Source organism: Hyla sarda, chromosome 3 (genome assembly GCF_029499605.1).
Source record: "Hyla sarda isolate aHylSar1 chromosome 3, aHylSar1.hap1, whole genome shotgun sequence".
NCBI lineage: Eukaryota > Metazoa > Chordata > Amphibia > Anura > Hylidae > Hyla > Hyla sarda.
This window is the reverse complement of record NC_079191.1, coordinates 27,681,975-27,708,338: the sequence shown is the minus strand read 5'-3', so window position 1 is coordinate 27,708,338 and position 26,364 is coordinate 27,681,975. Positions and strand designations below refer to the sequence as shown.

At 43.0% G+C, this 26,364-nt stretch overlaps 1 protein-coding gene across 1 annotated transcript in view; it reads left to right on the top strand.

The window, feature by feature from the left end:
• LOC130360516 (cytochrome P450 2C5-like) overlaps positions 1-26,364 on the top strand; it is a 78,517-nt gene that overhangs the window by 32,401 nt on the left and 19,752 nt on the right. The window contains exons 4-5 of the mRNA XM_056563017.1: positions 4,543-4,703; positions 12,933-13,109. Coding sequence (XP_056418992.1) covers positions 4,543-4,703; positions 12,933-13,109 — 338 coding nt within the window. The remainder of the gene's footprint in view (positions 1-4,542; positions 4,704-12,932; positions 13,110-26,364) is intronic.

Below are 26,364 nucleotides of genomic sequence, written 5' to 3'. Positions count from 1 at the left end.
CTCCTGCAGGAGTTGGACCTTCATAGTATATCCCCTATTACTCTCTGGTTGTCTCTTCACCTCACACTGTCTGTTCAATCAGATCGTCAGATCCACCAGAGCCTCCACCTCAGACTGGAACAAGATGGTTACCGTCACTATCTGGGGCTTAGACAGCTGGATCACCTGCAGTTCTCCCAGATCTTATGTCCTTTGGTGTCATTATAAATGTTCCAAAATAAGTCCAGACTGTAATGCAGCTTAAAGCTGATGTCATAGATCTGACTGGAGGGGATATGGATCAGGACGGACACCTCAGAGGCCTCCAAATGCATGAACTCTTTAAGGAGAACTTTCCAGATAAACAGTCCGGAGGAGATGGATTCTTCTGGGCCTGTATAGCGGTATTCTTCCTCTGTGATGTGGGGTTGGCTGACCCTGACACTAGAGAACAGTCTCCTGTTCTGAGGTCTGTCAGCAGGGGGCACAGTCCTGTGGATCTCCTCAGCTGCACCTGGTTGTTCTGCAGATCCTGCACCTGCGTGTACTACTGACAGCTCTGCATCTTGTTCTACATTCACTGCTGACGGCTCTGCACCTTGTATGCCATTCACTGACACTACAGACGGCTCTGCACCCTGCACTCTATTCACTGCAGGCTGCTCAGAATTCTGTATACTGTCTACTGCAGTCTGTGTAGTTGGTTCCAGTGCGGTATCATACACAATATAAGTAGATGTAGTACCATTTACATTCACATCAAAGTCCATATAAGTTAACCCCTTGTTGGCTGGCACATAGTCCTCTGCAGAGTCACCAGAGCTCTCAGACCCCTAACAAGCTGTATCTGGGTGCAGTGATCCCTCAGTATCTGCATCCCTATATCTTACAGGTTTTTCCTGGGTACTCTACTGGAAAACATTTTTTTTAAATCAACTGGTGCCAGAAAGTTAAACACATTTGTAAATTACTTTATTAAAAAATCTTAATCCTTCCTGTACTTATTAGCTGCTGTATGATCTGCAAGAATTTATTTTCTTTTTGAATTTCCTTTCTGTCTGACTACAGTGCTCTCTGCTGACACCTCTGTCCATTTTATGGACTGTCCAGAGTAGAAGCAAATCCCGATAGCAAACCTATCCTGCTCTGGACAGAGGTGTCAGCAGAGAGCACTGGGGTCAGACAGAAAGGAAATTAAAAAAGAAAAGAACTTCCTGTGGATCATACAGCAGCTCACAAGTACTGGAAGGATTAAGATTTTTTTAATAAAAGTAATTTTCAGACCAGTTTAACGTTCTGGCACCAGTTGGTAAGAAAAAACATTTCCAGTGGTGTACCCCTTTAACAATGTCAATACCTTTGTTTCCAAAGGTTTCTCTCCTCCTCACACTCTGGTCTCTCTCTTTCACTCTATCCTCCAGTTTTTCACTTTGGGCACCATCTTTTTGCCCCCCTACAGCCTCTCCTGCAGTATGGCTAGCTCTCTCATGACGTCATCAAGCCTCCCACACTTCATCAGCTTTACTTTTGGATCAGTCTCTTTCTTAATTTCTTCTCTTAGCTAACATATTTGCATTTCCTTCATAAATAAACCTTTCTTTGTCACTTTTGTGCTAAATCCAGCAAGATTACAAGATTCATACGACTCACCAGCCACCATCTCCAGATCTTCACCACCACCAGCTCCATGCTGCCGACCGCGCTCCAGACCCTGGCCTCTCCCAGAATCCGCTGCCCAGCTTCCCTCCTCCTTGGTCAGAAGCCATGCCTCCTCCCTACAGGGAGCTCACCAGCACCCGTCTATCCTCTCATATGTACAAGAATATAACTACTATAATACTGCTCCTATGTACGAGAATAGAACTACGATAATACTGCTCCGTACAAGAACATAACTACTATAATACTGCCCCTATGTACAAGAATATAACTACTATAATACTGCTCCTATATACAAGAATATAACTACTATAATACTGCTCCTATATACAAGAATATAACTACTATAATACTGTTCCTATATACAAGAATATAACTACTATAATACTGCTCCTATATACAAGAATATACCTACTATAATACTGCCTCCTATATACAAGAATATAACTACTATAATACTGCTCCTATATACAAGAATATAACTACTATAATACTGCTCCTATATACAAGAATATGACTACTATAATACTGCCCCTATATACAAGAATATACTATAACTACTATAATGCTACCTCTTTTGTATAAAAATATAGCTACTATAATACTGCTCCTATATAAAAGAACATAACTACTATAATACTGTCCCTATGTACAAGAATAGAACTACTATAATACTGCTCCTATATACAAGAATATATCTACTATAATACTGCTCCTATAAACAAGAATATAACTATTATAATACAGCTCCTATATACAAGAATATAACTACTATAATACTGCTCCTATGTACAAGAATATAACTATTTTAATACTGCTCCTATGTACAAGAATATAACTACTATAATACTGCTCCATTGTGCAAGAATACAACTACTATAAATACTGTTTCCTATGTACAAGAATATAACTACTATAATACTGCTCCTATATACAAGAATATAACTACCATAATACTGCTCCTATATACAAGAATATAACCACTATAATACTGTCTCCTATACAACAATATAACTACTATAATACTGCCCCTATTTACAAGAATATACTGTAACTACTAACTACTTCAAAATGTATACTAATAACCTGTTAGTTTTTGATATTATGCTGAGAAGCAATCAGATCATTATACAAGATTGTAGATGTGTACCATGTCTGTTTTTCTACCCGAATTCACCCTGTGATTTCTATCCCCTCTTTTTTTTGTTTGAACATGTGCTGCACTCTTCCCCACCCCCTCAGCCCAACCCTATATAAGTAGTAGTTAGCTACACATGGGTCATTTCTTTCTTAACAGCCTCCCAGTCTGACTGGGAGAGCATGGTAAGTGAGCCATTACACCTTGTTCACACTGGTGTGGTGCTGTGCGGTGTCCGTTGCTGCCGTGGCGCCGTGTCTGCGGGGGGGTGCGGTCCATAGACTGGTTTGAGTGGAATTGGGGCCGCTCTGCCGGTGGGTCGTTCCCCCCCCTGTGGGCATTGGTGTCGCGGCGGTGGTGGTCGCCGACCGGTGCTGCGCCATTTTATGCTAGGGACGTTAGGGACCCACTCTAAATAGGTGGCCTTGACGTGGCGAGTGGGCTTGTACTTTTTGATCAAAAATGTATACTAACAACCTGTTAGTTTTTGATATTATGCTGAGAAGCAATCAGATCATTATACAAGATTGTAGATGTGCACCATGTCTGTTTTTCTACCCGAATTCATACTGTAACTACTATAATGCTACCTCTTATGTATAAAAATATAGCTACTATAATACTGCTCCTATATAAAAGAACATAACCACTATGATACTGCTCCTATGTACAAGAATATAACTACTATAAATCCAAAAAGCGAGTAAAGAAAGAAGTACCGCACTCACCCACTGTCAAAAGCCGGGAACGGGAGAGGTTTATTTCAGATCATAAGATCGGAATAACAGGTGCAGGACTTGGAGGAGAAAAAAAAGCCACACACGACTAGTTTCACGCCGGACGGCGCTTTCTCTGGCTGACTTGGCTACATCCAGGATGTAGCCAAGTCAGCCAGAGAAAGCGCCGTCCGGCGTGAAACTAGTCGTGTGTGGCTTTTTTCTCTCCTCCACGTCCTGCACCTGTTATTCCGATCTTATGATCTGAAATAAACCTCTCCCGTTCCCGGATTTTGACAGTGGGTGAGTGCGGTACTTCTTTCTTTACTCCCTTTTTGGATTTATATGAATACTATACCGTTACCTGCACCTCCAGGTCTAGCCTGGATTATCAGTCCACCTGCACAGCCTCGCATTGTATGCTAAGAACTTTACCTGTTACTAAGGGAGACCACACAATAGTGCCACTCATCTTGTTGGACTATATAACTACTATAATACTGCTCCTATATACAAGAATATAACTACTATAATACTGCTCCTATATACAAGAATATGACTACTATAATACTGCTTCTATATAAAAGAATAAAACTACTATAATACTGCTCCTATATAAAAGAATATAACTACTATAATACTGCTGCTATATACAAGAATATAACTACAATTATACTGCCCCCTGTGTATAAGAATACAATTACTATAATACTGCCCCCTATGTACAAGAATATAACTACTATAACACTGCTCCTATATACAAGAATATAACTACTATAATACTGCTCCTATATACAAGAATATAAGTACTATAATACTGCCTTCTTTATAGAAGAATATAAGTACTATAATACTGCCTCCTATGTACAAGAATATAACTACTATAATACTTCCCCCTATGTACAAGAATACAACTACAATTATACTGCCCCCTATGTACAAGAATATAATTACAATTATACTGCCCCATGTATATAAGAATTTAATTACTCTTATCCCATTTTTCTTGTTTTATTATATTTGACAATATACATTTTGCTCTTCCTTCAGGTGAACCCTTTGACAACACCATGATAATAAACGCTGCTGTCGCTAATAACATTGCCTCCATATTACTTGGCCATCGATTTGACTATGATGATCCAAATCTTCATAGGCTTTTGACAATAATGATGGATACCACGAGGGTTGGTGATAGCTCCATGGCCTTGGTATGTTGATTGTTTTTAAAATATTTCAATTGTAATATGATACAGTAGTTGGTCGGTGAATGTTTTTTTTTTTATTATTATTTATCTATTGCATACAAACAATTAATAAGCAGATAAAAACATACAACAATTCCATAAATATTCTAGCCCCCCCCCCCCCTCCCATCCACCCACCTGCTCCACTCCACCCACCTCCTCCACAGGCACAACAAGCTCTTTCTTTAGGTTATGGGAAGCGAGGGTGCCAGGCCATTATCTATCTCTAATCCTCTATTGATGTACTCCAGATATAATACCCCCCTCCAAAAAAATACCAGTTCTGTAAGTTTACTAACACTCGGACATGCCATCAATGATCCAGCACCCAACTAGATACCTAAAATTTGGAGTGGCCCGTCCCCCAGCCTCCCAAAACCTTTTACAATCTTCAAAGGGAATAGCAACTACTGATAAAAAAAAAAAAAAAAAAAAATGTCCCCATTACCTATTTCCTTTACCTTACTCCTCTTTTCTCCCTCTCCTTCCTAGGTCCCCTCTCTTCTTATAAATGACTCGACCTTACACATGTTTCTATACCACTCTATACTGCTAGGACATTTTACTGATTTCCAATTTCTAACAATCATTAGTCTTGCATAAAAGAGCATCCTCATACATACTTTCCTTTTTTCCCCAGATTTCTCCGGGAGAGCCCCTAGTATTGCTACTTTTGGTGAAAAATCAATTTGGGCTCCTGTTTCTTTGTTAATTACCTCATAAACTTCTCTCCAGAATTTGGACAGTTCTGGGCATCCCCAAAACATGTGGAGCTCTCCAGCCCCCTCCTGTTTACATCGGTTACAATTGCTGTAGTTTCTTAATCCTATTTTTTCTAATATTAGAGGAGTGTAGTAAGTTCTATGGACTATGTTAAATTGTATTAACTTGTGGTTTAAGTTAGTTGTGCATTTTCCAATATTTCTTAACACCAAATCCCACTCTGACCTATGTACCTTGAGTCCCTTCTTTGTACAGATTAATAATTTATATATATTAGATATGTGATTTTTTTTTTATCCCTTTAGTTAATATCTTGTCCATTAAGTTGGGGTATACAGTGTGTATCTTGCCTCCGTTCTTTTTATATTCTATAAGTATTTTTTGTAGACTCCTGTAATTGAGCCACCCACCTTCTATTACTTTTAGTCTCTCTCTAAATACCCCCCCAATCTATTATATTATCATTCTCCCAGATTTCCTTAATCCTAATATTATTTCTAGGGCCAATTGTACCCAGTTTATTTAGTAGATTGATTTTATTGAGCTTATTGTCAAACAGTGGGACGACTCCTATCATACCTACTATATTCAATTCTTTTTTTAATATTTTCCATGTTTTAACTACCCCCCTTACCATGTTATTTTTTTTTCCATATGCCTTCTTCCAATTTCCTGGATTCCAGCAATTGATATAAATCCTCAAAATCCCCCTCACTGTTCAACAGCAAATAGCTAAAGAGGGGAAATTTCCTCCATTCTGATAAGTAGATCTGACTGGATAGGAAGTATCTGTATATATCCGGTAATTCAATACCACCTTTTTCCCTAGATTGACATAGATAATCCAATTTAATCCTGACCCTCTTTCTGCCCCAGAGCAGGGCTTTAAAAATTGCTATGACTTTTTTAAATAGCTTCAATTCACACCAGATAGATACAGAGCTGAGGAAGTACATCATTTTTGGCATAAGTACTGACTTAATCAGCACTATCTTATCTGTTCTTGCCAGATTCATCTCATTCCATATTTTTTCCTTTTTTTCCATAACTCTAAGTACTTTTGAAGAATTTATCTGATTAAATCTATTTGTATCTCCAGAGATCACCACTCCCAAGCAGTTAAAACCCTCTTCTGGTTTTACTATCCTTAAACCATAAAGTGGTTCCATTTTGTCATTACCTAACGGCATGAGCACGGACTTCTGCCAGTTTATTGCTAGTCCCGATAATTTACCATTTTCTTTTATTATGTCTATTATTATAGGGAGGGATTTTGAGGGGTCTTCTAAGAAGAGCAGCATATCGTCCGCATATAAAGTAATTTTGTCCCCTTTCCCCCCCGCACCAAATCCGGTTACGGCATCCTCCCCTCTTATACGCGTGACCAGTGGTTCTACCGCCATTGCGAACAGCAGGGGGGGAGGGGGGACAACCCTGTCTTGTTCCTCTTGACAGGTTAAAACTGCCAGAGTTACAACCATCTATACTAACCTTTGCAGTAGCATCTGAATACATTAATCTAATCAGTTTAATCATTACACCCCCGACTCCAAATTTTTTCAGCAACTCCCAGAGGTATTCCCACTCCACCCTGTCGAAAGCCTGAACACGTCCAAAGACAGGATGGAGCGGGACCCTCTCTCCTCAATCAACTCAATGTTGGATCTAACTCTATGTATATTTTGTTTGGTAGATCTATCCGGGATAAATCCACATTGGTCTATGTGTATGATCTCTGATATGATGTTTTTTAATATATTGGCTAGGGTCTTGGCTATTATCTTAAAGGGTACCTTTCATCAAAAAAACTTTTGATATATTATAGATTAATGTATGCAGAATAACTTTCCATTTGCATTTTATTAAAAAATATGCTTCTTTCTATTTAATTTTCCACTTTGAAAAAATGACCACTAGAGGTCTACCTACCAGTCCTGGCCGCAAGCCTTTTTGATAGATTTCAGACTCATGCTGGAGTCCTAAATCTCAGACTGCAGCCGGGACACAGACAAGCTCAGCACTGCTCCCTGCCAGGGAGCAGTGCTGAGCTTGTCTGTGTCCCGGCTGCAGTCTGAGATTTAGGACTCCAGCATGAGTCTGAAATCTATAAAAAGAGGACTAGTAGAGAGACCCCTAGTGGTCATTTTTTTCAAAGTGGAAAATTAAATAGAAAGAAGCATATTTTTTAATGACATGTTATTGGAAAGTTATTTTGCATACATTAATCTATAATGTATCAAACGTTTTTTTGGATGAAAGGTACCCTTAAATGTCAGTTGTTAATAATGATATGGGTCTATATGATTCCAAATCTAATTTGTTTTTATCCGGTTTTAATATAAGTATTATTTTGGCCTCCTTCATGGAACCCGGCAGCTTGCCATTTAACAATGAACTATTAATTACTCTTACCAGGGCCGGTATTAAAATTTCACCATATACTCGGTATATTTCAAATGGTATTCCGTCTAGCCCTGGTGAGGTGTTCCCTTTAATTCTATCCAAGGCTGTAAATATTTATTTGGTTGTTATTTCTTTGGCCATTAATTATTCCTAGTTCGTGTTCTGGGATACTTGGTAGTTCTATATCCTTCAAATAATTAACTATTTCACCCTGGTTCTCTACTAATTCAGATCTATGTAGTTTACTGAAGTAGCCTTCAAATTCACTTAGTATCTCTTCCAGGTCGTTTTTAATTTTCCCCTTGTGGTTTTTTATTGCTTGGATAGACTTACTTCCCTGCTGATTTTTTATTAAAGCCATTCATCTTTTATTTGGCTTACCCACCTCCATGTATCTTTCTTGTCCTTTGAAAAATGCTTTATTACGACTCTTTTCAATTAGGTAATTTTCTAATTTAGTTTGCTTATCTTCCCAGTCCTTCTTATTATCTTCACTCTGTTCATATATGAATTTACTTTCTGCTCCATTCGTTTCTTCTATTAACTCTTTTTCCCTTTTTATAAACTCTTTTTTTTTTTTTTTTTCCCCAATAGCATACATAATTTCTCCTCTTAAAAAAGCTTTGGCAGTATCCCAAACTATATGATCAGGGGCTGAGTCCCAGTTTCTTTGAAAAAATTCTGTTAAATTTTGCTTAATAATATTATCTATTAATTTTAACCAGTGTGCATTAATTTTACCCTGATTCGGATAATTGATCCTTCCAGTATCTATTTCTAAATGAAGTGGAGAGTGGTCAGAAATATATCTTGGGCCATAATAGATTCTTTTTACTTTATTACAGGCGAGCTCGTCGCTCAGGCACAAATCTATACGAGACATTGTTTTACTAGTTTTATTCCAACAGGAATATATTTTTCTATCTGGGTTACGAGCCCGCCAAATATCCATTAGGCCCGTTTCCTCACAGAATTTACTAAGAGGGGTATAGGTATTTCCGACCATTCTATTGTCTAACCTCAAACGATCTTTTTTTTCATCAAATACGCAGTTCATATCCCCTGTTATATATAATGGACATTTCTCTTTGGTGTGCCAGAATCTCAATACCATTTGTAGAACAAAGGATGAGTATGGTGGTGGTATATACACAAAACCTAACATACAAACAAATTTACCTAATCGCCCATAAAGTATTACAAATCTCCCTTCTGTGTCTATAACTTTGTCTAATAACTCCCAATCGACCCTTTGATGGATCATAACCGACACTCCCCTAGAGTTATTAGTAAAAAAATAATGATAACATTGTGAGAAATATTTCTTTTTAACCCGACCCTGAGTGTCCTTTGTTAAGTGTGTCTCCAAGAAACATATACGGTAATTCCTGGTAACTGTTTTTTTTATAATATCAAATATAGCTATCCTTTTGTGAGTGTCCCCCAAACCCCTTATATTCCAAACTGTTATCCTAGTGTTCATCCTTTTATCTTAGATTGTTCTTCTGGCATGCCATTTTCTGAACATGTGTAATAAAAACGGTAACCAAGGAGAGAAGAGGGGAGAAAATAAAAAAATAAAAAAACACACACATTTTTCCCTTTCCCTTTATAATCTTTGCCTGTGGAGCTTTGCAGTTCCTCTGCACAGGTTTTGATAAATCTCCCTCTATGTCCTTACTGTTTGTGTAATGCACAAGGGCAGTATACATAATTTTGATAAGGGGCTATATGTCTTTAAAATATATAATAAAAGCTATGGTTTATTTCTATTATGTCAATTGCTCCAGTTTCAATATTTTTTTTTTTAATGTATCACGTTCAGGATAATAGCTCGTATTGTCTCGTTTATCTGTTTGAATTCTTTCTACATAACCATTGCCCCTTAAATGGGTACTCCGCCCTAAACATTTTATCCCCTATCTAAAGGGGATCCCCGCGATCTCCGGTGCGGCATCCCAGTCATCCGGTGCAAGGGGCGAACTCCACTCCATGCCGGATGATGGGCAACCACAGCTGTCATGCCCCCTCCATTCATGTCTATGGAAGGAGGCGTGACGGCTATGTACTAGCCGTCATGCCCCCTCCCATACATATGAATAAAGGGGAGATGGTGTGATGTCACGAACACGGAAGCTCCAATTCTCCATTTTCAGAAGGCCACGGTGCTGTCAGGGAGATTGCAGGGGGTCCAAGTGGCCTGACCCCTGTGATCAGGCATCTTATTTTATAAGAAGTCTATGGGTGGAGTACCCCTTTAAGTACACAGACCATTTTGGCCAATTTTCATTTTTGCTTTTTAGTTTTTCCTCCTCGGTTTCTACAATAGATAACACTTTTATTATTCCATCCACAGACCCCTATGAGGACGTGTTTTTTTCACCACTAATTGTACTTTGTAATGACTCCTTTCATTTTACCATGAGGCTATGTTCACACGGGGGAGTCCGCAGTAAGAATAGACATATCTATTCTTTCTATTGACAAAGGATTTTGAATTTCCGCACCAGATGTGAAAAGCGCTGCAAAATCCCTTTGAAATGAATGCTGCTGCTGCTGCTGCGGAATCTCCATGCAAAATTCCAATGCAGAAGTCCACACGGAAATTCCATCCTGTGAACAAATTGTACGACACAACCAAGAAAATAATTATTTGTGGCAGGAAATTAAAAAGAGAACTACAATTTTCAACTTTTGGGGGGTTCATTTTTACATAGTGCCCTTTAGGCTAGGTTCAGACTACGGAATCTCCGGGCAGAAAATTTCCGCCCGAAGATTCCGAGGGCGGCCAGCACTGACTAAGTCAGCTCTAGGACCGCGCGGACACTGCGGTCTCCAATAGACTGCAATGTGTTCCGCATGGATTTCTGCCTGAAGAAAGAGCACTGCCATTCTTCAGGCAGAAATTTCCAAGCAGATTTTCCGTTCACAAATTCCGAAGTGTGTATTTGTGAACGGAAACCCATTCACTACACAGTACATTTTAGCAAGCAGAATTTCCGCCTGAAATTTCAAAGCGGAATTGCAGGCGGAAATTCCATAGTCTGAACCTAGCCTTTCTGTAAAACTGACATGTTCCCTTTAATCTGTGGGTCAATGTGATTAAAATGATACTCTAGGATGTAACAACTTATCCCCTATCCTAAGGATAGGGGATGAGTTTCAGATCGCGAAGGGTCTGACCGCTGGGACCCCCCAATCTCCCGCACAATGCACCGGCTCTCTGCATGAATGGGGCATGTCAACCCAGCGGGACTTTCTGCAATCTAACACTTGTCTCTTATCCTTAGCATAGGGGATTAGTTGTTACATCTCTGAGTTCTCCTTTAACAAATTAAGTAAAACAAAAAATGTCACTACAAATATAAGGGTAATTTATTCAGTGAGATCTGTAGTTTTTATTGGTACCACCTTTTTCGTACATTTGACTTCTTGATCACTTTTTATTCCATTTTTTCCTGGGATGTAACGCGACCATAAATCAGCGAATTTGAATTTTAGTATTTTTTTACATTTACGCCGCTCTCCACACGGTATAATTAACATTATATTTTAATAGTTAGGACATTTCCACATGAGGTGATACCAAATACAGTATGTTTATGTATTCATTTATCTTACCTACCATATTTATGGGGGATAACACGCACCCTCATTTTGTCAAGGAAATTTGGGTTAAAAAAAAGTTTTTTCCCCAAATAACTTTGTTAAAATGAGGGTACGTGTATACCCCGAAAAATATTTCTGGCCCCCCAGAAGCCGCTGTGGTTCAATGATTTAAAGTGCCCACTTTAAATCATGTAACTGCAGTGGCTTCTGCAGGGCCAGAGTCCCGCCGCCATCCCACTCCCATGTCCCTTCCTGGATTTCATATTTACCTGTCGGTGAGCTCCTGCAGGCTCTGGCGTTGAGGATGTCACTCATCAGTGTGCAGTGACAGCGCAGGATGCCGCCGGAGCCTGCAGAAGCGCACCGACAGGTAAACATGAAAGCCGGGGATGGGGAGGGACATGGGGTTCGGCCAGTGGCGGGACTTTGGCCCCGCAGAAGTCGCTGCAGTTACATGATTTAAAGTGGCCGCTTTAAATCATTGAACCACAGCGGCTTCTGCGGGGCCAGAAAGAGTTTATCGGCGTATACCACTCAGTTAGACTTTAGCTTAAAATTTTTGTTTAAAAAGTGTGTGTTATACGCCAATAAATACGGTATTTTTATTTGTAAAATGGGAAAAATTTGTGATTTCACTATTTATTGAGGGAGGGGTTATTCACTTAAAAAAAAAAGTATTACTTTTTTTTTAACATATTTTAAGTCCCCACATTGAACATTTTATAGAAACTTCTTTATTGCTATTACTGTTCATTGCAATGCATAGGCATAACACTGATCAGTAATATCTGTAATCCACTTGTAAAGTCTGATATCATACCAGCGGATGGCAGCAAAGCAGCTTGGAGCAGGTAAGGAGGGCTCCGGCCTCCATCTTGACTCGCCCCAACCCGAAATAATGCTGTAGGTGGTCCGATGAGTCTAACAAAGCCGCCCTAATGCTTTAGATGTCCTGATCAGTATTGAGGGTTAATGGTGGACATTGGTGTGATCACTAATGTCCGCCATTATAAATGAGGTCCCAGCTGCTCATAACAGCAGCCAGCTTTGTCGGAAGACACAATGATAGCAAAACCTCACAACATACATGTATGTCACTGTGCATTAAGTACCAGGGAACAGTGACGTACATGTATGTCACATGCCCTCTAGGGGTTAAAAAGTCATCTCAGTACCATGGACACACAAGACATAAACTGTCGGGTTTTTACCATCACAACCAATCACAGCTGAGCTTTCATATTAGCAGAGTTCATTAAGATATAAAGACTAAGCTGCGATTGGTTGCTATGGGCAAATACCAACGCTCTGACTGGTTACTATGGGCAAAACCAGACAGACAGATAGCTAAATCTGGGTTAATGGTTTTGTATTGTTTTAGAGCTCTATCTTTCCCCTGCCACCCAGAGCTTCGAAGCATATATCAGAAATAATGATGTATTATATTCTCCTCCACAGTGGTACAACGCGTTTCCATCCCTGATGCGCTGGATTCCAGGAATTCACCATACTATTAAATCAAACAGTGATGAATTACGTTCATTTATTAGAGAGGTTTTCAGAAAACGAAGGGATGAACTGGATGTCAATGACCAGAGGAATCTCATAGATCGTTTTCTTGTCAAACAGAAAGAGGTAAAGTAATGGGATAGACATCTGACAATAGTGGTTGTCTGGAAGGGATAAAGAGAGGGTTAATTTTCCTGGGCATGGAGCAAGGGTAGACTAAGAGTGCTCAAGGCTTGGGCATCCAACCTTCATGTTATAGTTCACTTGATCTAGGTTGAGCCTATGCCTTAGTGGATGACATGAGCGGATCCCCAGCACGTATTACCCTGCGGATCCGCCGCTGACGGACGGCTGTATGTGCCTTTACAGGTGCCTGCTCGTAGTGGCAATACTCCGCTATGAGCAGACACACTGTTATGTGCGATATACTCGCACATCGCTACTGCTCTCGGCCCAGCTCATAGAGAAGGGGGAGTGGCCACGATGTGTTGCACATCGCTTCAGTACCTGTAAAGGCAACATACAGCGGTCCTTCAGCGGCGGATCTGCAGCATAATACGTGCTGGGGATCGGCTCGTGTGATATGCTAAGGCATTGGCTCAAGGATAAAAAAAAAAAGAACCTTACTCTGGTGCAAATAGTGTTGATCTGTTGTTATGGCTGATAGACCTGCTGACAGTGGGGCTAGTTACCCTACTAGGTAACGGGCTAATCAAGCATGGCAATGGAGTTCCACGCTGACTGAGGGCACCAGGTTTAAAGGAGTACTCCGGTGGAAAACAAATGTTTTCTAATCTACTGGAGCCATAAAGTTAAACAGATTTGTAAATGACTTCTATTTAAAAATCTTAAACCTTCCAGTACTTATCAGCTGCTGTATGCTCCAGAGGAAGTTGTGTAGTTCTTTCTAGTCTGACCACAGTGCTCTCTGCTGACACCTCTGTCCATGCTAATTGAAGGTTAGGGACCTTTGAGTCCATCACGTTCAACCTATATCCCTAATGAGACCCTACTGAGTTTATCCAGAGGAAGTAAAAAAAAAACTCATACTAGAGGTAAAAACCTCCTTCGCGACTCCAAATATGGCAGTCAGAATAAATTCCTGGATCAACGTTCTGTCCCTATAAATCTAGTATACATAACCAGCGATGTTATTACTCTCCAAAAATGCATCCAGACCCCTTTTAAATTATTTTACAGAGTTCACCATGACCACCTCCTCAGGCAGAGAATTCCACAGTCTCACTGCTCTTACAGTAAAGAACCCCCGTCTGTGCTGGTGTAGAAACCTTCTTTCCTCTAAATGGAGAGAATGCCCCCTTGTTATAGATACAGACCTGGGTATAAACAGATCACAGGAGAGATCTCTGTACTGCCCCCTGATATATTTATACATAGTTATTAGGTCTCCACTACGTCTTTTTTTTAAACTAAATAACACTAATTCTGATAATCTTTCTGGGTACTGTAGTCCTCCCATTCCTCGTATTACCCTGGTTGCCCATCTTTGAACCCTCTCCAGCTCCAATATATCTTTCTTGTACACTGGTGCCCAGTTCTGTACACAGTATTCTATGTGTGGTCTGACTAGTGATTTGTACAGCGGAAGAATGATTTCCTTGTCGTGGGCATCTATGCCACTATTGATGCACCCCATGAGTTTATTTGCCTTGGCAGCAGCTGCCCGACTCTGGTCACTACAGCTAAATTTACTGTTAACTAAAACTATCATGTCCTTTTCCATGTCAGTCGTCCCTAGTCTGCCCCCATTTAATACATAATCACAGGCCGGATTTTTCCTCCCCATGTTCATTACCTTACATTTATCAGTGTTGAACCTCATCTGCCACTTCCCAGCCCAAGCCTCCAACCTATCCAGATCCATTTGTAACAGTGCACTGTCCTCTATTGTGTTTACCGCTTTACAGAGTTTAGTATCATCTGCAAAGATTGCTACTTTACTATTCAACCCCTCTTCAAGGTCATTAATGAATATATTAAATAGGAAAGGACCCAATACTGACCCATGTGGTACCCCACTAGTTACAGTCACCCAATCAGAATAAGTACCAGTAAAAACCACCCTCTGTTTCCTATCACTGAGCCAGTTACTTACCCACTTACACACATTCTCCCCCAGCCCCATCCTTCTCATTTTATGCACCAACCGTTTATGTGGAATCGTATCAAATGCTTTGAAAAAATCCAGATATATCACATCCAGCGATTCCTCCTGGTCCAGTCTGGAGCTCACCTCCTCATAAAAGCTGATCAGGTTAGTTTGACAGGACCGATCCCTCATAAATCCATGCTGATATGGGGTCATACATTTATTTGTATCAAGATATTCCAAAATAGTATCCCTTAGAAAACCCTCAAACAATTTACATACAACCGTGGTTAAACTAACAGGCCTATAATTTACGGGGTTACCTTTTGTCCCCTTTTTAAAAATTGGCACCACATTTGCCATGCGCCAATCCTGGGGAACAGTCCCTGTTACTATAGAGTCCATGAATATTAAAAATAGAGGTCTGTCTATTACACTACTTAATTCCTTTAGAACACGGGGGTGAATGCCATCTGGACCTGGTGATTTGTCTGTTTTGTTTTTTTGTAGGCGGCCCTGTACTTCTTCCTGGATTAGACAGGTGACCTGTAAAGGGGAGTTTACCTTATCTCGCTGTATTTCACCTGGCATTTCATTTTCCTCGGTGAATACAATGGAGAAGAATTTGTTTAATATATTTGCTTTTTCCTGATCCCCTTTTATAATTTTCACTACACTTTCATTTTTTTCCTTTTTGCTATTTATATAGTTAAAAAACATTTTGGGGTTAGTTTTACTCTCTTTGGCAATGAGTCTTTCTGTCTTTATTTTTTCTGCTTTTATCTGTTTTTTTTTTAACATATTTTACTTTTTTCTCTATAGCTTTTTAATGCTTCTTCACTGATGTCCTGTTTTAGTTTAAATGCTTTATTTTTGTCATTTATTGCCCCTTAACATTTGTATTCATCCATATTGGTTTTCTTCTATTTCTGACCCTTGTATTCCCATAAGGTATATATTTATTACAGTGAGAGTTTTTAAGATATTTTTAAAAGTCTCCCATTTAGTGTCAGTATTCTTGTTTTTGAGGACATTATCCCATTTTATATTGTTAAGGGATTCTCTGAGTTGGTCAAACTTTGCCTTCCTAAAGTTCATTGTTTTTGTGGCCCCTCGAGAGATTCCCTTATTGAAGAACAAGTTATAATGTATTATATTATGATCATTATTTCCTAGGTGTTCTTCAACTTGCACATTAGTTACTCTGTCAGGTCTGTTGATTAATATTAAGTCTAGTAAGGCGCCCCCTCTGGTCGGGCTCTGCACCATTTGGGACAGATAATTGGCTTTAGCTATAGTCAGAAACCTGTTTCCTTTATGAGATTCACAGGTCTCAGTCTCCCAATTTATATCAGGATAGTTAAAGTCCCCCATTATTATCACCTCATTATAATTTGCTGCCTTGTTTATTTGCCTCATTAATTGATCTTATGCCTCTTCCATTATGTTTGGTGGCTTATAGTAAAGCCCTATCAGGATTTTATTATTTTTATCTCCATATATTTCTACCCATAATGACTCCACAATATAGTTTCCCTCCCATATATCCTCCCGCAGTGTGGCCTTCAGACTGGACTTTACATAAAGACAGACTCCTCCCCCTTTCTGTTTTGTCTGAATCTTCCTGAATAGACTATATCCCTGTATGTTAACCGCCCAGTCACAGGTATCATCCAACCAATTCTCTGTTATACCCACTATGTCATAATCCTCCTCAGACATCAACCACTCCAGTTCATCAGTTTTATTTTTTTAGACTTCTGGCATTAGTCAACATGCAATTTAATGGCATATGTTTTTTCTTCCTTTGAAGCCTATCCCTATTAACTATTCTAACCCTTCCCTCCACTCCACCCCCAGGTACTTTAATAAGTCCCCCCTCTCTATCTACACTATCTTCCCCCTCTATGTTGTAGATTCCCTCCCCCCCCCAGTCCCTAGATTAAACACTCCTCCCCCCTTCTAGCCATCTTCTCCCCAAGCACAGCTGCACCCTCCCCATTGAGTCAGCCCAGTTCTCCATGAACCCAAACCCCTCCTTCCTACACCAGCTTCTGAGCCACTTGTTTACCTCCCTAATCTCCCGCTGCCTCTCTGGTGTGGCTCGTGGTACAGGTAATATTTCAGAAAATATTACCTTGGAGGTCCTTGCCTTAAGCTTGCGGCCTAAGTCCCTGAAATCGTTTTCAAGTACACTCCACCTGTAAGTTAGTAGCAAAAAATAGAAATGAGTTCTCATATACAACTGCGAACAAACATAATATGGGTAAAAAATAAAATAAAAAAATAAAAACAGTACTAGCCTTAGCATATTCCCAACAGTTTAAAACCACACGGAACATTGTTATGAGACACTTACACCTGTTAAAACAAGATCCCACTTTGGCTGAAATACTTTCCAATGGTTGCATGATTATATTCAAAAAGACCAGTTCATTGGGTGACTACATTGCACCCAGTGTGATTGGTGATTATTCACACAAGTCGATTAGGTGGTTGGGATGCCGTGGTTAGTACAAATGTGGCAGATCACCTTGCCGTACTTACAATTATGTTAAAATTGGGGATTCATTCTCTAATTCATCAGATGATGGACAATTCAAAATAAAACAGTTTCCCAATTGCTGTTCCACCAATGTTATTTATGTTATTGAGTAGAGATGAGTGAATCGAATCTGACGAATCCAACTTCGTTACGAATTTCCTGAAAAATTTTATTAGTAATGAATCCGAATATCATCGCGATTCGATAAAACTCCATTTAGTGTGGTCCAGGCTCCAGGGCATCTAAAATGGCGGCTCCACGTGTGAGGACATGGGGCAAGGAACGCTGACAAGGCGAGATCACCAAGAATCACATGCAGCCTATCAGCAGCCAACCCTGTGATGTCACAGCCCTATATAATTGGCAGCCATTGCTGCAGCAAGTCATTCAATCATTTTATTACAGAGAGAGTGTGTGTGTGTTCCACAGAGAAACAGCTTTACAGCAGTGATTCACCACCAGCCCAAATCACTGCAGAAAAGCAGTAACAGGGAAGGAAGAGAGAGAGAGTACACTTTTGGCTGTACTACTCAGTGACTCTGTACTGTTGCACTGGGGTGTACAACAACTCTAAAGCTTATAGTGGCCAGTTAGGGTGAGCACTAAAATACATAGTTACCTGCTTTTAGTGCTTAATACAGTAATACTGTACTGGGCGGTACTACAAAGTGACTCTGTACTGCAGCACTGGTGTGTGCTTCAACTCTCAAGCTAATAGGTGGACGTTAGGGTGAGCACTAAAAGCCGTAGTCACATGCTTTTAGTGCCTAATACAGGTTGTGTAGTGGAGTGCATTGTCATCCTCTCATTAGTGTGAACTGTACGTACACGTATGTGGTGTATGTTTTTGTTCCTGTTAAACTAATTTTTGCCAGTTACTGTGAAAGGCCAGCCAAAGCTACACGCTTGTTTTTGTAGCCTAATACAGTGTTAGGCGTACTGGAGTGTATTGTCCTCCTCTCATAAGTGTAACCTGTAAGTACACCTACATGGTGTATGTTTTTTTTTCCTGTTAAACTAAATTTGGCCAGTTATTTTGAAAGGCCAGCCAAAGCTACACTCTTGGTTTTGTAGCCTAATACAGTTTTAGATATAGTGGAGTGTATTGTCCACCTCTCATAAGTGTAAACTGTACCTACATCTATGTTGTGTACGATTTTTTTTTCCTGTTAAACTAATTTTGGCCAGTTACAGTGAAAGGCCAGCCAAAGCTACACACTTGTGTTTGTAGCCTAATAAAGCTTAAGGCGTAGTGGGGTGTATTGTCCTCGCCTCATAAGTGTAACATATATGCAAAGAAGTGCCAGGATGTTCACAGAGGAGTGGCAGAGGTCTAAATTCATCAGGCGCAGGCAGAGGTCGCAGAAGACTAGGGGCGAGTGGCAGCAGGAGTTGCTGCAGAGACCTGAGCTCCTGGTATCAGCTAGCGGTCGTATCTCGACCAGCAACCCATCTGCCGTCATTGATTGGTTAACTCGGTCATCCACTTCATCCCAAGTGACATCTGACACCCCCAGTCAACAGTCAGTGGGTTCCTCAGACACAACCATCAGTTGGCATGGCCTGGGAGGAGTCCCTGTAATCCAATTGCCTATTTCCTATGCTGTTCCCTCCCCCACAGAAGCTCCACTACTTAGTGGGGACGATCTACTAGACAACAGTCAGCAACTACTGCCCAGCTAAGAAGTGGAGCCACCTCTGCCGCTTCCTCCGCTAGGCGGGCAAGTAGTGATGAGGAGAAGTGGTGTGGGAGGTGGTGTTGCTAGCCTTCAGGCTCCTGAAGCAGACATAGTTGAGGAATCGGAGGAGAACATCAGTGATGTGCAGACACAACTCGATGATGATGAAGCCGATCACAATTGGGAGCTGGGTACAGAATGGGCTTCATCATCATCAGGAGAAGAGGGTTGCAGGTTGCCCATGAGGCAGCAGGTGAGCCAGCAAGGTGGTAGCATGGTTGGCAGTCAGCATGGTGGCAGAAATGGAAAGTCTGGAGCCAAACGTGCCTGGGGTAGACCACTTGCTTTTCAGCAGCCTACATGCCTGGGAAGAAGTTAAACTGGGGATCCTGGAGTCGGCGGCAGTAGCAGTCAGTCAGTGCGGACTGTTGGGGGGAAAATCAGCTACTCGGCGGTGTGGCAGTTTTTTTTATCTAGCATCCGGAGGATGTTAACCTGGCCACATGCAAGATATGTCGGCAGAAGGTGAAGCGTGGCCTGGGTCCCAATGTTGGCACCACTGCCCTGTGTCAACATATGCAGCATTACCATAAAGCGGCTTGGGAGAACCATGGCTCCAATGCGGTGGTCCAGCCTGCTGCATCACCCAGTGGCAAGCCGCTCCGTTTCAGCAAGCCAAGGCTCCACCAGCTGAGCTGAAGGGAGCTGTGTGCCATCTTCTTCTGTCGGTCCAGATGCTTCTGCTGCTCCTACTTCAAGTCAGTCATTCCGGCATCAATCCATCAGCGAAGCCATGTCCAGGAGATAACAGTATGCACCCACTCAACCCATCCAACTGCGCAGAAGCTGAATATGCTCCTGTCCATGTTGCTGGTGCTGCAGTCCCTCCCTTTTTCAAATGATGGATTCTGCACCTTTCAGAGAACTGATGGCTTGTGTCGAGCCGAGGTGGAGAGTCCCAAGCAGTAATTTCTTTGTGAAAAAGGCAGTACCAGCCAACCACAATTATGTGGTCAGTCCTTGAGCCTGTTGGTGGGTACTAAAGTGCACGGCATCGCCGACGTGTGAAGCTGTAACTATGGTCAGGGACAATACATGTCCTTTACGGCCCACTGGGTGATTGTGGTTCCTGCACAGCCACACCAGCAACTTGGACAGGTCATGCTGCTTTCGCCTCTACACTCTTAGTCCGTTGGTCCTGCAACAGTGTGCGACTCTGCCTCCTCATCCTCCATCGTGTCCTCAGCCTCCACTGCACGAACAAGTCTCAGTGCCCCTCCAGCATACCATGTGTGCAGGGCATGGTGGTGTCACACTGTTCTTCACATGGTTTGCCTTGGCGAACGGAGTCACACAGGGGAGGAACTGCTAAAAGTGATTAGTCAAGAAATCGAATCATGGCTTTCTCCATCAAACCGGAAATGGAAACCATGTTGACCAACAACGGGAAAACATCTTGTCTGCGCTGCGTCAAGGAAGCCTGAGCCATGCGCCCTGCATGGCACACGTGTTCAATCTGGTTGTCAAGTGGTTCCTGAAGTGTTCCCCCCCATCTGCAAGACATCCTAACAATGGGAAGGAAACTTTGCATGCACTTCAGCCACTCGTACACCTCTGATATGCAACAATTCCACCCTCCATATGTTGGACCGACTCTATGAACAGAGAAAGGCCATCACTGATTACTCGATGATCCAAGCGGATAGGGGATTCCTATGTGTAACTTCAATGTAAACCAGTGGCAGCTCATACGTGACACCTGACATTTGCTCAGGCCCTTTGAGGAAACCACATTATTAGTCATTCGCCAGGATTACAGAATGAACTACGTCATTCCACTGCTTAATTTCCTACAACAGATGGTGGAAACGATGGATGGTCAGGGCACTGGAGACATGGCGCCTACATCTCACGGCCACATGAGCCCTGTTTTAGCTGAACTGGAACAGGAGGAAGATGGGGTGGGGGGGGGCATGGAGCACAGGCAATGTTTAATAAAAGGGGTGGTTTTTATAGTCATCTGACGGGAGAAGATGAGCAGGAGCTGCCAGAGGAGCTAGAGGGTTATGAGGAAGGCGAGAAAGAGGACCCAGACACACCGTGGCAGTAGGCAGTGCAGATGGCTACAGGAAGTCCCTTTGAGTCACTTGCACAAATGGCATGATGCATGCTCACTTGCTTGCGTAGTGACCACCAAGTTGTCACCATTCAGCAGCGAGATGACTTCTGGCTCTCCTCCCTGTTGGACCCTCGCTACTGGCGCAAAGTGGGGGCCTGTTTTACACCCACTGAGAGGGAGGACAAACTGACCTACTACAGAGACATCCTACGTAGTCAGATCTGTGCCATCGTCCATCCACTAGCAGGTCTTACTCTGGGGGGCCCTCTGCGCCCACACTCCACTGCCAAGGCTGCTGGGGAGGGGTGGAGTAGCAGGAGTAGTACCAGCTCCATCAGCAGCCTGAGTCTACAGTCGCTGAGGAGTAGCTTTCTTCACCCGCATAGTGAAGCAACTCATCAGCAGCAGGTTGACCTTGGGCAGGACCTGAACCAGCAGGTGGTGGCATACCTTGACATGACCATGCCAACACACCTTGAATATCTGCTGGACTTCTGGGCAGCCAAACTGGATTTGTGGCCACAACTAGCAGTTTGCCCTGGAAAAGCTGTCCTGCCCGCCAAGTAGTGTGCGATCAGAGCAGGTGTTTAGAGCGGTGCGGGCCATATTAACCCCAAGGAAAACTTGCCTGTCCACAAAAAATGTGTAGAGACTGACGTTTGTCAAGATGAATCAGTAATGGATCAGCCAGGATTTTCACCCACCAATTCCTGATGTATCAGAGTAGATTGACCATGGTGCCACACCAACACTTCACAAATATGGATACTGCAATAAATATTTAAGGTGCTGCTCCGCAGTTACAGACATTCATTTGCATCAGACCACAGGTAAGTTTTGAGGATATGCATTAGCTAAAACTTAACTTTTTTTAGGATAAAATATATGGGCCCAATTTTTTTTTAAATCTAACAAAAGGAAAGGTGTGCAAAAAACACCTTATGCCACCTACACCACCAAGTATTAATGTGATACAAAGACCTCTAAAAGGTGGAAGGGAACAATGTTTGGTCCATTGTAACCGGTGGAGGTAAAAACTTCCCTTGTAAGGACCTACTCTCGCATTATTAACTCCCATCATTGCAAGTGTTACTTGCCCTAAAAAGGGCATCCCCACACAGGACCTCTCCCTATTTCCACCTAAAAACACTGCCATTTACCAGGGTTTTTAGATGGAAAAAGGGAGAGATTCCTGTGTTGGGCTACCCTTTTTAGGGTGAGTAACACTTGCTAGGGGTGTGAATCGCCAAGAATTTGGCGATACGATTCGAATCGCGATACCAGTGTGGCGATTCAATATATCCCGATATATCGCGATACCGTCTAGGTGACGATACATCACGATATATCTGGATACATCGCCCACCTGGGATCATTCATAGATCTCAATAGACGCCGTTGTCAGCTTTGACAGCGGCGATCTAGTAGTCCAACGCGCACTTTTCTCATTTTATCCCGTCCGGACTGCAAAATAAAAGAAAACGCACTTTCTCTTACCTGCCAACGAGCCCCCGGAGCTCCGGTACACTTCGGTACAGGTGTTCGGTCCCCGGGCTGTATTCTTCTTACTTCCTGTTAGCCCGGCACGTCACACGGAGCTTCAGCCTATCACCAGCAGAGGCGGGACATCGCTGCGGCCGGTGATAGGCTGAAGCCCCGTGTGACGTGCCGGGCTAACAGGAAGTAAGAAGAATACAGCCCGGGGACCGAACACCTGTATTGGAGCTCCAGGGGCTCGTTGGCAGGTAAGAGAGAGTGCGTTTTCTTTTATTTTGCAGCCCGGACGGGATAAAACGAGAAAAGTGCGCGCCGGAGTACTCCTTTAATAGTATTTCTATTAGCGGCGGCCCCCGGCTACTGAGAACAGCCGGGGGCTGCAAAGTATGGAGCGGGCACGAGTCCGGAGCCCGCTCCATACACAATGCAGAGCATCGCATGCTGGATACTAGTGGTGGTGATGCATCAGCGGCCCCCGGCTACTGAAATCAGCCGGGGTTGCAGAGTACGGAGCGTGCACGAGTCGTAGCCCGCTCCATACACCCAGAGCGCCGCCGCATCAGATCCGGCCTGCCCGGCTCCACAAATGTGGAACTTGTATCTCCTGATGCCCGGGACATGCTGTTCCGGGCGTCAGGAGATACAAATTCCACATCCCTAAAAGAATTGATTCAAAAATATTTTGAATCGATTCAGTATCGCCAAATGAAAAAATTGCGATAATCGCGCGAATCGATTTTTTTCTTACATCCCTAACACTTGCCAAGAAGGGAATTAATAATGCGAGAGTAGGGCCTTACAGGGGCAGTTTTTACCCCCACCTGTTACAACGGACCATACATTGTTCTTTTCCACCTTATTGAGGCCTTTGCATCACATCAATACTTGGTGGTGTAGGTGGCACATGGTGTTTTTTGCACACCTTTCCTTTTGTTTGATTAAAAAAAAATGTTTGGGTCCATATATTTTATCCTAAGAATAGTATTAAAAGTTAAGTTTTACGTAATGCATATCCTCAATACTTACCTGTGCACACCAACACTTTGACAAAAGAGACCGTTTACTTCTGCCTACCTGCCTCTACTACTATTCTGATCCTGCCTGTTGCCAAGTTCTCCTTCTTTCACCCACCTTCGTCACAGGCTACTGGTATTACCACCTACCGCACCACTCTGTCACCGGGTCACTTTCAGGACTCCTGATGCTGCTTATGCCACCTACAGGCTGTGCCATTCTTCCACCATATGTCCTCCTCTTGCTGCTCCTGCCACCTCCAGGCTTTGTCATTCTGCCATTATATATTCTCCTCTTGCTGCTGCCACCTCCAGGCTGTCTCATTCTGCCACCATATGTTCTACACATGCTGATGCCACCTCCAGGCTGTGTTATTCTGCCACCATATGTTCTCCTCTTGCTGCCGCCACCTCCAGACTGTGTCATTCTGCCACTATATGTTCCACTTGTGCTGATGCCACCTCCAAGCTGTATCATTCTGTCACCATGTGTTCTCCTCTTGCTGCCGCCACCTCCAGGCTGTATCATTCTGCCACCATATGTTCTCCTCATGCTGCCGCCACCTCCAGGCTGTATCATTCTGCCACCATATGTTCTCCTCTTGCTGCTGCCACTCCAGGCCGTGTCATTTTGCCACTATATGGTCTCCTCATGCTTCCGCCACCTCCAGGCATTGTCATTCAACCACTATATGTTCTCCTCATGCTTCAGCCACCTCCAGGCTGTGTCATTCTGTCACTATATGGTATCCTCATGCTTCAGCCACCTCCAGGCTTTGTCATTCTGCCACTATACGGTATCCTCATGCTTCAGCCACCTCCAGCCTGTGTCATTCAGCCACTATATGGTCTCTTCATACTTCTGACACCTCAAGTCTGTTTCATTCAGCCACTGTGGTCTTCTCATGCTTCCGCCACCTCCAGCCTGTGTAAATCAGCAACTTTATGGTCTCCTCGTGCTTCTGCCACCTCCATGCTTTGTCCTGCTGCCATGTGGTTTCCTCATGCTGCTGGCACATTGAATAAAACAATTTCTGTTCATCATCTATTTAAAATCTTCAATTTACATAAAAAAAAATATCTTTAACCTTTTCAATTGTGTGGCCCTATGGTCTCGTCAGGCTGCTGCCACCTCTAGGCTCTGTCATTGTGCCACCATATGATATCCCTGTTAAATTGATCTTGTTATAGTAATTTATACACTATTGGAGCTGGAGTTACCGCAACTGCTGCTGCCACCTCCAAGCTGTGTCATTCTGCCACCATTTGGTCTCCACTGGCTCATGTCAGTTTTCTATAGCTATTTAATCCCTTAAGGGCGCAGGACGTACTCAAACGGCCCCTTTTCCGAGTCCTTAATGACTCAGGACGTTTGAGTACGTCCTGTCAAATCCCGGCCCCCCGCCGCTAGCCGGAGGTGCGCCGGAGCCGGATGCCTGCTGAAATCGTTCAGCAGGCATCCCGGCATATCGCCCAGAGGGGTCATGATGACCCCCCATGTCGGCGATCGCAGCGCATCGCTCGCCAATTCAGACGAGCAATGCGCTGCGATTCCGTTCCCCGCCGCTCGCCGGGCGGGGATCGGAGCCGGATGTCTGCTGATTTCTATCAGCAGACATCCCGGCAGTGTGCCGCAGGAGGTCCGGAGGACCTCCTATACTGGCGATCGCTGCAGGACACCGGTAACTACTTACCGGCATTCTGCAGCGGTTCCGGGTCATCAGGGTAACGTGTGACCCTGTGACCTGGATATAGATGGTGACTGGTGGTGTAGTATACACCACCAATCACCATCCATGCTGTACTGGGGGCTGGCATTGTGGCCACCCCCCTCAGTACAGTTGTGATTGGGTGGCCAAAGTGGCCACACCAATCACAATGTAATGGGAGGGGATTGGGTGGGCTAGGAGCATGTTGCTCCGTTCTGCCCGCCATTTCAGAGAGATCTGGTGTGCAGGATGGAGCCCCGCCCACCATCCCCTCAAAAAGTGCCCCTTGCCCCCTTTCTGTGGCCCCTTGGCACAGAAATTCCCAGGAATGGGTGTCCGTCGGTCCGTAGCACCTTTAGCTGCGTGACCCCGGCCCTGCTGGGTCGCTGCGGTCTGCCGCCAGCGTTTTTTTGGGGCGCAGATCATTTTTTTTTCCTAAGCTTGTGTGCGGACCCTCTTAGTTATAAAAGAGCGGTCCACCATCGTTTGTTAAAGCCCACCCGCCGCTGATCAGTCCCATAGTACTGATCAGCGGTTTTTTTTGTGGTGCCGGCGCTTTTTTTAGGGTTTTCTAGCGTGTTTTTGCACCCATAGGTGGTCCGTGCCACCAGTAGCAGGCGTGTACTGTGTGGCCGGACCTAATTTATCACTGATCAGCGTTTTTTTTGTGGTAAAGGCACTTTTTTCGGTTACCGCGTTCTTTTTTTGC